Raw genomic sequence first — 14,256 nt, forward strand, 5'->3', positions numbered from 1 at the left:
AACCCTTTGGGCCGTATACTTTTCACGGGGGCTATACTTGCCGCACTGCCGCTGGAGCAGTGCATGCGTCAACACTGAGTGTCTTCTTTCACTCAGCGCTGCTTTCGTGGTGCAGGTAGTGAGAAATGGTTTCGCACTTCTGGGTGAACACCTCAATCGCGGTGTCAAAGAGGACATGTGCCGAAGCAAAAATGAGATACCCTTCAGCACAGCACTCCTTTCCTGCAATTTGTTTCGTGCGTAGTTCTGCTTTCAACGCCGAGGTTGACTGTGACTATTGTTTAAGAATCATGTCCAAATTATTACCAGGCTATCATAAGTCATCATGAACAGCGGGGAGTTCGCCATTTTTCGTACTTAAGACTTAGACACTGGGGGTTAGCGAATAGTTATTTCTTCCGAACAGAATAGAATAAGAATAGTATAGCGGCTTCCCTATACCGAACCGAATATTTTTGCGAATAATCTTACGAAATGGGCAATAGTCTGACACTGAAGCTCCAGCGACGGCTACGTGGTACGGTGCTAACTTGTCTACTTCTAAAAGACGCAGCACTAATACATGAATATCAGGTGCGCTATTCGGAATTTTCAGATATTCGCACAGCTCTATTAGATCCGCTTAACTGGTTTGCAGAAAAAGGCGATGAATTCAGTTCAGGCGCTGTATTATTTCCCGCTCCGCCGCTCTTGTTTAACCTCTGGCATTTTTCTAAGTTTCTCCGTGCCCTAAGTCTTTTATGCGCGACGTCATTTGGAGTCCCAAAGTTCAGGTCCCTTATTCTAAACCCTGTGTTGTGACAAACGCATCACATTACTGCAGCTTTCTCACAGGGCCTTAACCTCCCCTAGCAGATGCATTCTAAGGTCTAATGCAGTGCATGATGTTAAGGACAGCAAATCATCCACGCTTTCTTTCGGCAAGAAATTTCCCTTTGGTAAGAAAGCATGATCGCAACTTCATCGCTTTATACCAAAGTTCTGAAGACCAGAGATTTCACGGCAGCTATCAAGCAAAAAAATCGATTCAGGCGCCACTATTTTCTACTGCACTATATAGCGCTACTCCTCGAAGCGCTCGCGCTGGGTCTCACCTCGTATATGGCGAAACCGACAGGGTGTAGCGTCGGCCTCTTTCCGCCGTCTCGCAGAGCGTCTGTGACGTACTGCTGCGTCACGGAGACCACCATGTGACATTTGCTTGAGCTCGTCTTGGGAATTTGCACATGAAACTGCGGATTGCAGCCCGTCGTTTCTGCAGGGAAGACAAAAACAAAAATAAAAAAAAAAGAGACTCGCAATGTCTACCCTACCGAAAAGCAGGCTAGGAGATTAAGTATACAGCTCAAGAAAGAAGCGGAAAATGACGCTCAGCGGTGGCACTCCAATCAATGTCGTAATGCCGCTGTTAATTAATCCCATTTGTTTTTCATCCCCTTGCACCTCAAAGCCCGCACGGTGTCACACTAGCGAGTGCAAGGGGATTGAGCGTGACGTCGTAACAGTCGGTCGATGCTATTGGCTGGAGGGCCTTCTTTGAGCGTCATTCGCTGCTTCATTCTTCTGTTGTAAAAAGCATAAGTATTACATTTTATGAGCTTGTGCTGCACTGCATGGTATAACAGCTCGTGTTAAAAATTAAAGATTTAAATTTATCGTTAGCATCGTGTTCACGCGGAGGTGTTCCGAAAAAAAAAAGCGATTCGTTACTATCTTTTTGCTATAAAATAATTAGTTTCATAGCAAATATTGCCCATGTTTTCCGAGAGAGAAAGATAATTATGACTTATTCGTCGGGAACTGCACCGGATTGTGCTGTCCTAAATGGATGTTTTAATGCATCAGGAATATCGACACGCATGTGATAGGTGCTCCTGCAATCGGGCTGTTAGGCTTATTTAAAATCAGGACGGACTTACAGACCCCGTGTTGCTGCACGCGGCCGGGCAGGCTAAGCTAGCCCAGCTGACCTCGAATACTTTCGCACTTCTTGCTCGATCGATTATATAGAGCACGCGTGAAGACATTTTCGTTTAGATATCGCATTTTGTGATGCTCGACGCCGGTCATAGCCGTGCACAGCAACAGTAACGATTCATGTAGCATAGAATGCACTTCCATAAAGGCTCTTACAGGCCACCTATCTGCTTATTCCCTTATAACGGCGGGATTTTTCTACCTTTACTAGACAAGCAGTCTGGCGAATCGAGAGGCGGCCACTTACCTGGGTGGTTGGGTCCCCCTCCGGCGTTGTAGCCCGCTCTCCAGCGACGCCTAGCCAGCACGGCACGCCAGGGCTTCTTGCTGTGAAGCGCCGACTCCTGCATCCAGTCATCCGGTCCAATGTGCACCAGGTCCAGGTGCGTAAAGTTCAACGTGAAGTCTTCAAAAGACATCCTATAAAGGAGCAAAGCGATGACTGTGCCATTCTGCCCTTGGTACCATGTGCGCCAGCAGCGCTCAATCTTTTTTTTTTTTTTTTTTTAGATACGGCTTCAAACGCTTAGCTGTGTATTGGATAGTTGTCGAACCCCATGAATCCGACCCAGGCGCTTCCTACGAGGTAGTCTTAGCCGGCAGCAGCCGCTGGCGCTTATCGCGGAACCGGCAGCAACGCGAAGCCCCGTCGCGGATAGTGCCCAGAAGCGCGGATCTGACGGCGCTTCGACAGGCCGTGGATGAGAATGCTGTAATCACGATGTATTCGAGTGCACGGAGCACATCATCACATGGCATTTTTTAAATCATATCGGGCCTTCATTTTTTTCCGTGGGCCAGAATATTTTCGTGGCTCGACAACTTTCCAATTTACACCTGTGCGTTCATTCAGTCGATATTGTCGACCATAAACCCTGACTGCTTATTGGAGGGTCAAATTCTAAAGTTAAAGCTCAGCTACTTCGGTCATCTGATGAGAAGAGAGGAGTCGCTGGAGAAAGATTTGATGTTGTGAAAGGTTGAGGGTCACCGGAGAAGGGGTAGGCAGCGAACGCGGTGGTTAGATGGCATCCTCGGGGCACTGCAGATGAAGTTATGTGATGTTAGGAAGATAGTGAGAGACCGGAAAGCGTGTCGTGATATGGTGCATAGGATCACGAAGAGTCGGACACGACTGAACGACTGAACTGAACTGAACTGTTCAAAAATACACATTCAAAATATTAATACATAACGGCGATTATTTATTAAATTAAGCGCAATGCAAACCTGTGCGTTATGTAAATCCTAAAAACTTTCCCTTGGTTTTAAGTTCGGAATAACGTTTTTTTCTTATCTCGATCTATTTTAACTGGAACATCCTGTATACCATAAACGGGCGCCACGGCTTCAGTATGTTTCCCTCAAATTTGCAATAATCGTTTGCTAACGTTTCAAAACCACCTGTTAGGTCGAGCTTTTAATAACTGCTAGAAACATGTGCGTAGACATCTCTGTCTGCCTGTCTCACTCTCTCTAGCCCTACCCTTAACGACGAAGTTGTTTGGATCACCTGAAAAAGTCCGTATTGACTGTCGCTAGGACATATATAGATGCCACCTCAAGACGCCGTGCTATGGGCCTAACGAAGATCCACTCGGCAGCCGCATCAGTAGCAGCACAGTAGCACCGCCTAATGAGGATGAAAGGGGCCACTAGTAATGCCGTGGAGAGCGGCACTATGAAGTTCAGTAGTGCAGACCGTTGAGCATGCCATCTATGAAAACTAATAGCGAGAAAAACGCGAGAGGAATGAGAAAACTGTGATAGAAATAGCCGGAAGGGGAAAGACGTGGACCAAGTGAGAAACACGTGCACCAGCTCCAAATTTCAAATTTGATGCCTGGCTGCGAAGTTTTGGCGAACGCCAAAAATTTATACATGTCCATATTGACTCTCTGTATGCGCTCTCGGGGTGGCAGGCACAGCCAGAGTTGAGCTTTCCGTGACACGGCTCAGGCCGGGTGTTTCTAGCTTTTCGTTTTTTAGTTTCCCTCCTTGTCTGTCATTTACCTTTATCGCTTTTGTCCCGTTGGTCTGGCTTTTTCGAGCCTTCACGTTTTTATTGCGAAAGCAATACTACTCTAGGTTTCGAGCCTTCAGCATGGCGAGGCCGCACTCACGTGACGCTGTGACGTTACATCCCACGTGACACTAGGGTGAGAGCTGGGCTACCAACTCAAGCGGTCGACGTAGCGCGGCCGCACCCACGTGACGCTGTGACGTCACACCCCACGTGACACTAGGGTGAGATCTGGGCTACCAACTCAAGCGGTCGGCGTAGCGCGGTCGTAGCCACGGCGCAGCGCGTGACGTCACACCCCACGTGACGCAAAAGCGAGAGATGGGCTGGTAGGAGCTCAATCAAATCAGCCTGCTAGGACCCTGGCATTCACGCTACCCCTATAGGCCACTAAGGCACTTTCATGCGGCTTGGTTAAAGCTGGGCTTTATATGTGGGCTGAGGAAGAAGAAAAAGAGAAGAAGAAGGACGCTCGGTCACCCGCAGCTAATGCTTTCGCTCAATATTTGGTCCAGCAACGTTGAACCCTTGTAAATTTTTTTGATTGTCTGATTTTCGGTGGTTTTTAAATTTCATCTCTAGCCATGTAATTGTTGGTGTTTTATACTTCATATTCATTGGTTGTTGGCGTTTTAGATTTCATGTTCATCGGTATTTTAGACTTCACATCCTTAGGTAATTGTTGGTTTTTAGTTGTTGGCGTTTTGGGCGTCATGTTCTTTGTTTGCTTCTCTAATTTTCCAGTGCGGTTCCCATGGCCTTTTTCTGCGAGCTCGCTAATTTCCAAAGGCAAGCTGCTAGTGATTATGAGACATCATCCGTCTGCTCAGTTCTCCTTCCTGAATATGTTGACTCTCATTGATGAGTTTTTCTTTTCGTTTTCAGTTGTTCTTGCACATAGCTGGGGTTTGGTAGTTTTATTGCTCAAGCATGGTGGCATACGTTGCTTATTGTCTTGGCTCCACTTGGTGCTGATTTTGTTACTTGAGCAGGTTCAGGGGCATGTCGCCATGTAAAATTTTTGGCGTTAAGAAGGCAGGCATTAATGCTTAAGTTTGGCACTTGCGTGTGTGTTTTCTCACTTAGCCTACGTCTTTCCCAGTCACGCCATTTCTCCCAAAGCATGCCACACCAGATAGCCCAAACCTTTACGCCACTGAATCAGAAAGTGCACGGACGAAGTATTAACTTGCAAGTGACCTCTATCGAAAAAGTTAAGTACGGTCTCTTCGGTACTTGATCAGAAAGGGCCCAGCGGCTTGAACAAAGCTATTGTTGGGAACGTCGAACTCGTCAGTGAAAGCACACTCGAACTGCGCAATGCGCATGAACTGTTCTTTGGTCGGAGAGGGAGGGAGGAGACCAACCAGAACTCCCCGTCGGATGGTGGCTGTCGTAGACCCAGCAGCTGTCGGTCCCTCTCGGAGAGGCTGTCCCACTCCCAGGATCGGTCGCTCCAAGGCCCATTCCACTCGCCGCGGCCCCAAGGGTTGCGCAGCCGGATGAGCGTCACCTCGCCCTGCTTGACGCGTACCTGCGCGTGCAGCGCCTCGCCACTGACTCATGGCGCATGTCACAACGCTTTGGCCCAAAACTGCCACGAGACACTAGTTATCTCGGCTCAGAGAAACCAATGCAGGCTTCACTGTAGGCTCATTCGACCTAACCCCGCGTTCAATGCAATATGGTCGAAGTGGCCGTTTTAGCCGAGAAAACAGCGTTCAGACGCATCAGCAGAGATAAACTGAAGTTTTGTGGATGAATAGTTAGGTATTCGGTTGGTTGCTCTGCTCGCACCAAGAAAAAAAAAAAAGCGTAAAAAAAATAATAATGGTGGTTGGCTGGTTGGTTTAAGGGTTCATTTTTTCGAAGCCTGTAGCGTAAAAAAGACAGGGACGTGAGAGAGATACAGGACGCAGCGCTAACTTGCAACTGAATTTTGAGGCAAGGTTCAGGAATCGGTGCATGCGTGAAATAATCGAGACATGTTTGATTCGCAAGAATGCCACTGTACGCGTCAAGACTTTTCTGGTAAATTTGTTAGAAAAAGAAATCGCGTTCCTCGATTGTCATGGCATGAACGTGCGATGATTCTCATCTAATTTCTCTTTTTTTGGAGCACTTTCTGCTGTATATATTCTTCCGTGCTCCAAACAAAATTCAGGTGTCCAAACGAAATTAGCGCTTCATCCTGTATCTCTCTTGCGGCCCCGTCTTTTTCGCGCTTCAGGCTTCGACAAAATGCGCAAACTCCAACAACTAGCCCAAGAAACAGCCTCGCTGGTTTATGGGGTTTAACGTCTAAAAGCGATTCTGGTTATGGGAGACGCCGTACCTAGTTGGGGGCGCCCGAAATTTCGACCACCTAGGGTTCTTTAACGTGTACTGGTATCACGCAGAACACGGGCGCATTGCTTTTCGCCTTCATCGAAAATAATAAAGAGAAAGGTCAAGCATGAAAAACGCAATCAAGGCTTCGGCTATATGAAACAGCAGTACGAATCAGGTACAAGGTGCCACGGGAAGTTGAGATGTTTCACAATTTCTCGCGCTACCGCTTCTGATGCACGCGGCTGTTATGTACCATTGACTAGTGCTATCTATGCTCTATATAAGACGCAGCGTAATGGAAGGCCCCGAAAAAGATTTACTGCTTAAGGTACTTAAGCGTGCATCAAAACATCAGTACAGAGGTATTGTTTGCCCTTTGCCTCCTTCCAAATTAATCCACCGTGGACCGGGTCGAATTTGAGACCTTAGGTACAGCAGCCGAACGACATAGCTACTAAGCCTCCGCAGCGAATATTACCGTCCTCACGCCATAACCAGGCGCAGCCAACGCGAAATATGTAAACACAGTAGTACAGGTGAAGGAGGTTTATTGCAAGACGCGGCAGAGAGTCATTTGGAGGTACGAAATTAAAATTGGCGGCGATATTGTGGCCGCAACTGGCGCAGTAAAGGGCGGATTAGAGATCAGTCGGCCTTTGTCGAGTACGTAGTTGGAATAACTGGGCTGCTGTCGCTGCTGGTGATGATGACTTATCATTATGATAACATAAAAATGAAAACCAAGTGCAAAAACGTTCGTTACAGGGAAGCACAGCACTTATAAAGAAAACATAGCAAAAACAAAAAAACGGTAGTAAGCCCGCAGCGACGCCTCGTGCCTTTCTAAAGATCGGCCTGTCTGCTTATTAGGGAGCCGTTGCCACGTAACGGCAACCATTAGGCAAAATTTTCAAACACGAAAGGATTTTTCTGGAACCTTTTCCGCGTTTTAGCGGCGTGCTTAAGCTGCAGATATAAGTAAAATGGTGGGGCAGGAAGCAAGACGTGAGGAGATAAAGGCTCGTTCTGTCTGACTCGGCGTGGCCGTTACAACCACATCTTGAAAAAAGAGATGAAGGATGACAGCGGAGCAACAAAATTCAAAATGATGTAAATGGAGAGACCACGCATGGGTCTGTACACGAGTGATGGTGACTCCAAACCAAACCGTGCTTTGCGCCGTGGCACTCCAGCGCGCCAGCGCCTGGAGAGATCTCGACCCCGTCCCCGGTGGACCCCGATCCCGGTGGGCTCAATATCTTCTCCGTCCCAAAACACACAAGCACAGCTGAATCAGGATGTCAACAACCTGAGGATCAAATGTTTCTTTTTTTTATTTTGCCGTTAATTTTAATTCGTTAGTTAAATTTTGTTCATGGATATATGCGATTAGAATATTAATTCAAAATACTCACAAATATTGGAGAGTTTATCTTAAATATAAAAAAATACACAAGTTAGGCAACTTGGTGCGTCTTTGTATTACCTGTGTGCTGGCTAGCACAACTCCTACGTGTATCCATGGGCGAGACAGAGAAATAGCAAAATGTGCTTTCACACCGTATTGCAAACAAAACGGTCAGAACTGTGCCCATATAGCCCACATACCATATCCAATCACCTATATATGTGTTCATAGTATAAATAAGTCATTTGCATTTATGTTCTTTTCATTAGACAAGCTTTTAAGCATCTTTGACCTTGGCCAATGCCCCGAAGTGAGTACGCATCATTTTTCTATCGATGACAACAACAATAATTTCCCAGCACAGCGCTGCTCGCAATAGAATTCTAGACCAACACTGCGGCCCTCTCTAATATGAGAGACGCCAGGGCGAATGTAAATACAACTAGGGATGAAATTTGCAAGGCTAGTCTTCCCATGCGGGTCAGCATAGGCAAAGCATGACGTTAGAATTTCATCATTTTCCCATCTTGGCTCTTTCAAGTAGAATCGCAGTGATACTGCCACTGTCACCGAACATGGAGTGGAATCTTGGAGTGCATACACTAACATATTAAACAAGTGATTTCGCGTCACTGTCTCTAGCAGCGCTGACAGCACGCAGACGCATTGAACTCTCTCTAAGACAATGTAGCACAAGGTCTTTTAAGAGTGCACTGAATGACGGCTCACCTGGTAACATAAGGTCATGATAGCGTAATACTGACCTTTGCTATTCCCGTCACGCTGTAAGCATGCTGCGTGTATAAGCCATTATTTAGCCTCGCCGGGCCCTTGTGGTGATCCTACAAATGGAGAAAAAAAAAAAGTGAAATAGGCATGCCACATCTCCTGAAGCATTATCACTGATTGCACTTTCCGCTGGAAAGTTGTTACGTCGCTGGATGCTTCTGCCTCGATATTCCCTGAGCTCACCGCCTTTGTCTCCGCAAATGTGACACAGCGGGCGGTGGCCAGGCCGTTTCCGTTTGCTATAACCTATATGCTCGTATCCACAGACACAGTCAAACATCTGAGAGCTTTACTCATTAGGCATCCTCCCTATATACAATCAGCAGCTGAGTAAATAGCTGACAATAGCTTTGCCGTGCGCTTCTGTTACAAACTGCAGCACAAGTGTTAAACGAGCAAAAAGCAAATTATCAGAATAAACGCCATCCATTTCACAAACGTTTGGACAGGTTTTAAAGCAAACCACCGGCTTGCCGTTTGCGTGTGCGGTTGTATAGCGCATTCTCATCCCCTCACCGGTATGATGCAGGCGGCCATGAGCGTGGAACGAGGCACGGCGCTGGAGACCATGGAGAAGGCCATAGGTGGGTCTACATGCGCCATGCGGAAGGTCTGCGCCACGCCACCCGTTAGATCCTGCAGAGCGCGCCCTGTATGGCCCAGCTGGAGCTGGTCGTAGCCGCCATAGAACCTGGAACGCGCGCCCAGTCGTTACCAAAGTGCCAAGCGCAAGGCGTCCCGTCCCACTTTTTCTCGCATCGCCCCATCCCGACGCCCTATCTCAACTTCCGTTGCTGTATCACTTTCCGCCATTTTGTCGTACCGCTGCAGCGCCTTTGTTAGATCTTTGTTAGCGATCCGCGCAGTTTTATTTCAGTCAGTCCTAGCAGAGATTATACCCTTCAAGCCGACGAATCTTACTCATGAAGGGACGGCTGTGCAGCGCTTAAAAGCTGGTTCTTCTGTTCATCCCTACGTTCTACCGCGCTGAACGAAAACAGTGGGAGAGAATGCACAATGTGGACAACCAGTCCCCTTCATACATGAAAGATATCATGATTTAGGGTCCCGGGTCAGGAGAGCGCTTCTTGGTCTGAAATTATTAAAATGAGTCGACGAAAGGGTCGAGCGCGTACTTGGCGTAGGCCTTCTCGAGCAACGCCGCCCAGAACTCGCTGGGGTCGGCCGAGTGCATGTAGAAGAGGCGGCCGCGGTGCGTGGGCAGCCGGTCGTCCACGAGCAGCTCGTGCCACTCGCCGAAGCGCCAGAAGCGGAAGCGAAAAAGGCCGCAGTAGCCCGGCCCGAAGCCCTGGTCGGAGGGCACCACGCGGTCCAGGAACCGCGGCGTACTCGTGAGGCACGAGATGGCCGAAAGCAGCCACCGATCACCTGCGTGTAAGCGCGCATTCGGGCGGTCAGAATGATGGAGAAACATGCGCCCGTGACCGGCGGCCGGCCAACACGGGGACAACCGCGAGAACAGCCTAACAATAGTAGACGTTACCTGTCTGTGCAGGGGATGCACACCTTATAAGCAGCGATGGGAACGCGCTTTTTCTTGCATCTTTCCTTGTACAGGTTTATCACTTTTATATGATCGAACTAATAAGAGCAATATTGAGGAGTAAGTATCACGTCCACAACTTAACCACCATATGTTTCTAGCTCAGGGCGAAATTTGACACCACATACAGCCAGGCCGGAATGAAAGACGAGCAGAGCTTGTGAACAAAAGAAAATATTTTGCCCGTTCACTTGCAGCTGCAGTGCACATGCAGTTAGCCCGATTCATGTTTTGGGGAAAAGAGTCTAACGAAGTACAAGTTTATAAGCCGGCTGTAAAGGAATATCTCGCTGCAAAACAGAAACGTAAGGCGTATACATCATCTTGCTCCATTCCGGCCTGGTTGTGCACCTCAGGGGACACTCATTCGAGAGCGAGAGAGAGAAACGTTTTAATAATAAAAAAAAAAAAAAAAAAACAGAGAACTTAGCCGGCGTTTAGAGAAGGAAATCGGGGAGAGGAAAACGAAATGAGGGAGGTGTAAAAGGAGTAAAAGTAGAGGGAGATAGAATGCGGCTGGTAAATGCGTACTAAGGTGCATCGTCGGGCAATGCCATGAAGTGATGAGATGCATAGTCCGACAAATGGGCTTACAAAGTTCACTGCGTAAAAAATGCGTGAGGGTGACATGCAAGGCGAAATCAGAGCTTATAGAGATGTCCAATGTCTTTTAAATACGCGAATAGAAAGTTCATTGCATGTCTCTATTGCCTAGGACAGGCCAAGAGACCTAAAACACTGGTTGGTTTGGTCTATGGGGTTTAGCGTCCCAAAACGGCTTAGGCTATGAAAGACGCTGTAGTGGAGGGCTCAGGAAATTTCGACCACCTGGGGTTTTTTTTAACGTGCACTGACATTGCACAGTACACAGGCGCTTTACTTTTCACCTCCATCGAAAAGCGGCCGCCGCGGCCGGGATTCGATCCCGCATCTTTGAACACAGCAGTAAAGCACCTGACGTAAAACACTGTCCATTGTTAAAGGCACTGGGGAAAGCTTATCCATGCAATGCTTATAGTAAGCACGCTCGTCAGCATATGCAAGGCCCTCCAGCAGGAATGCCATTCGCCCTCATTTTATGCTATAGCACAACTATATGCGCCCGGAGACAGAGGCCAGCCGCAGGCGTATTCGCTTGAAGGCTAAGCGCATATCAAGGGGGTAGCGAAGGGGGTGTTTTTGTTTTTCTACTTGCTTCATTAAACGATCAGTCTGCTTGTCAGGTGTCGCAAAATTATCATTTCAAAACGCTTAGCTCAGAAGGACGCGCGATGGAGTTAGATATTTCCTCGGTATCTACAACTTGCGAAAACTTAGCTTCGCAACGACCAGCAGTTTTGGGATACACTCGGTGGGCATGTGAATAGGCACACTGACGAACAAGGCCCCCCTTTAAGCCGACCGAGCGATCCGTATATAGAACGTTGTTTTACTGTATTAAATACCATGCTTAAAAGAATAAAAAATGTCTCAGTAGTGTAGGGGCCGTACAGCATGCCAGACTCGCGACCCAAGTTTCAGAGGCTTGATTAATACTTTGCCAACCTGACTTGTTCAATTTCAATAGTCGTGTGGCATGTGACGTCACGATCGACCGTCTCTACCAATGGGGATTTACCGTCACGCCGGACACTAAAGAGTTTTCACCACAATGTGACCTTTAACTTTATCGCGTTAAAATGGAGCACGCGAGCGATGGACAAACAGCTTCTTAGTGCGCTCTAGCAGCGGAAGCACATGCAGACCACGAGGGTCCGGTGGACCATTTTCTGTAGTTCGATGCTCTCCTTATCGCTGGCGCGGTGAGGCCGCCTTCTTCCATCACCGCTCGCCAGGGGCTCTTTAATGCTGTATTGAGGAAATATATCATTCGCACTTAACGTGTCGAAAGAATTGATGTTAAGCGGCCGAAGCTTTCTGCTCCGTCGCCAACGCGACCACTTTCAGAGTGCGTTTTCGTGTGCCTGCCGTAGTTAGCGTTTCACTACACGGTTATCGTCAGCCACTCACTTGATTGCTTTGGAGAATCAAGGCCTATCACCAATACTATATCCGCAATAGATGCTCTTATTTCACGGAGCAATAAAAGTCCATCGGATGTATAGTGGTGGAAGCAGAGCGGCTGCACCTGTACCGACGGCGTGTAGCAAGAAGCCGGTTGTGCCACAGGCGGTGAGTGCAGGGCATTTCTTTTTTCCTGCTTACCACCTGACGAAAGGCAAGGTGAGCATCAAAACTGCAGGTTGGGTAAGCCGGGCCATTGCAGCCTGCAGATTCTTTAGAACACACTGAAAACCATTTTTGCCACCGTTCGCGTGCTCCGTTTTACTTACGATGCGCCTGTATGCACTTACATTTCGCCCATAGTCAAAAAGGGAAGAATTGGCGCAGCGACCGACAAGAGCGCCAACAAGACGTCATTTGTTGCACGGCTCGTCAAGCAGGCGACGTTTACGCAATATCGAGTCGTCAACCATAAGGCGCAGCCGCACACTGCCACCCTCATTTTGTGGTTGAGTAACCTAAGTGGCTGCTGATGGCTTCCTGCTTCAAAAAAAAAAAAAAAAAAAGAAAATGAAACACAATGACATTGCGAATGATTTTCAGCGCCATTCAGGGCTATCAAGAGCCGCAAAGATATCGGAAGTGCATTCTGCGCTTTCGTCTGCGCATGAAGTATTAAGGCTCCATGCTGGATACATTTAGTATTGCCTTCCTTCCTCCTTTTTTTTTTTTTTTTTGGAAAAATCAGCTCTATCGGCCAATCCGGCTTTGCTGAAAAAGATTACTTCTTTCGAATTAATTTGATTTTTTTGCCCTACTATATCTTGCTAGGGTCAGAGGAGCGAGTAAAACCTGCCCCTCCGCCGGTCCTCCTCCTCCGTCTTCCGGAACCCACTCGACCTGGCCTGCCCCGAGTCGGCAGAGGTCCGTGCAATGTTGCGATTCTTGCGCCGGCCAACTCCTTCCGGCGGACGATGTGTAAACACGTCGGGAGACAAGAGGGCAAAATACGCTTCTCGCTGGCCGCCCACTGATTCACCGCTCAGGGGCCACACCTGCTGCGCTGTTGCCTGTGCGTACTCTCGTCGCTTCCGCACACCCCATCTGGGTTACGCACTTGTGAGCGTTCTTGCTTCGGACCTTTCCATTGGAACTCGCTGCGACCTCTCCCCATGCCTCTCCCCAACCGCTTTTCTTTCTTTCCGTGCCGGTGACCTCGACCGTCGCAGCGCAGTGTACACTCGTTGAGCGGAACTGATGAACTCAAGTGCTTTCGCGCGCTTCACGCAGACTTTTAGTTTCTCGTTGTATATTACCCCTTGTCTCGCGTCAGGGTACACGCCGGAGAGAGCTGCGTGCTGGCGTTGCACAAGACCGGCACTGGCTTCGATGACAGGGCCTTTTCGCTCTGGTGCTTAGTTCGTGCAAAAAAAAAAAAAAAAAAAAAAGGAAAGGAAAGGGCGCCGAAAAAAAAAAAGTGAAGGAATAAACAGTGCAGAAGTGGCCGTGCACAGCAGAATGACAATTTTGGATATTGTCCAGCGAGGCTAAGTGCTACAGACCGTGGCTGCGCGGGTGGCCAAAAACGAAGTGGTATTTCGTTAGGGTAAGCCGCTCTACATCTAAGGACTGCGCCGTGCCCAAAAAGGACTTCTTCAATGTTTTGTCCAGCGTATAGCTACTACATCGTGTGCATGTGTGTCGTAACAAGCGAGGCTGTGACAAATGTAACAAGTGCGCGCTCGCGCGCGCGCGCGCGTGTGTGTGTGTGTGTGTGTGTGTGTGTGTGTGTGTGTGTGTGTGTGTGTGTGTGTGTGTGTGTGTGTGTGTGTGTGTGTGTGTGTGTGTGTGTGTGTGTGTGTGTGTGTGTGTGTGTGTGTGTGTGTGTGTGTGTGTGTGTGTGTGTGTGTGTGTGTGTGTGTGTGTGTGTGTGTGTGTGTGTGTGTGCGCGTGCGTGCGTGCGTGCGTGCGTGCGTGTGTGTGTGTGTGTGTGTGTGTGTGTGTGTGTGTGTGTGTGTGTGTGTGTGTGTGTGTGTGTGTGTGTGTGTGTGTGTGTGTGTGTGTGTGTGTGTGTGTGTGTGTGTGTGTGTGTGTGTGTGTGTGTGTGTGTGTGTGTGTGTGTGTGTGTGTGTGTGTGTGTGTGTGTGTGTGTGTGTGTGT

The 14,256-nt window shown here is 48.3% G+C and overlaps 1 protein-coding gene across 3 annotated transcripts in view; it reads right to left on the reverse strand.

Annotated features, from left to right (window-relative positions):
• Window positions 1-14,256, reverse strand: part of LOC146204672 (calpain-9-like) — a 119,944-nt gene that overhangs the window by 33,334 nt on the left and 72,354 nt on the right. For all 3 annotated transcript variants that reach the window (XM_084589381.1, XM_084589380.1, XM_084589379.1), the window contains exons 4-9: window positions 9,665-9,917; window positions 9,045-9,219; window positions 8,504-8,581; window positions 5,368-5,534; window positions 2,225-2,397; window positions 1,095-1,255 (exon numbers count right to left, since the gene is read on the reverse strand). In XM_084589381.1, coding sequence (XP_084445507.1) covers window positions 1,095-1,255; window positions 2,225-2,397; window positions 5,368-5,534; window positions 8,504-8,581; window positions 9,045-9,219; window positions 9,665-9,917 — 1,007 coding nt within the window. The remainder of the gene's footprint in view (window positions 1-1,094; window positions 1,256-2,224; window positions 2,398-5,367; window positions 5,535-8,503; window positions 8,582-9,044; window positions 9,220-9,664; window positions 9,918-14,256) is intronic.

This window comes from Amblyomma maculatum, chromosome 1 (assembly GCF_055883805.1).
Source record: "Amblyomma maculatum isolate TAMU_Amacu chromosome 1, ASM5588380v1, whole genome shotgun sequence".
Taxonomy (NCBI): Eukaryota; Metazoa; Arthropoda; class Arachnida; order Ixodida; family Ixodidae; genus Amblyomma; species Amblyomma maculatum.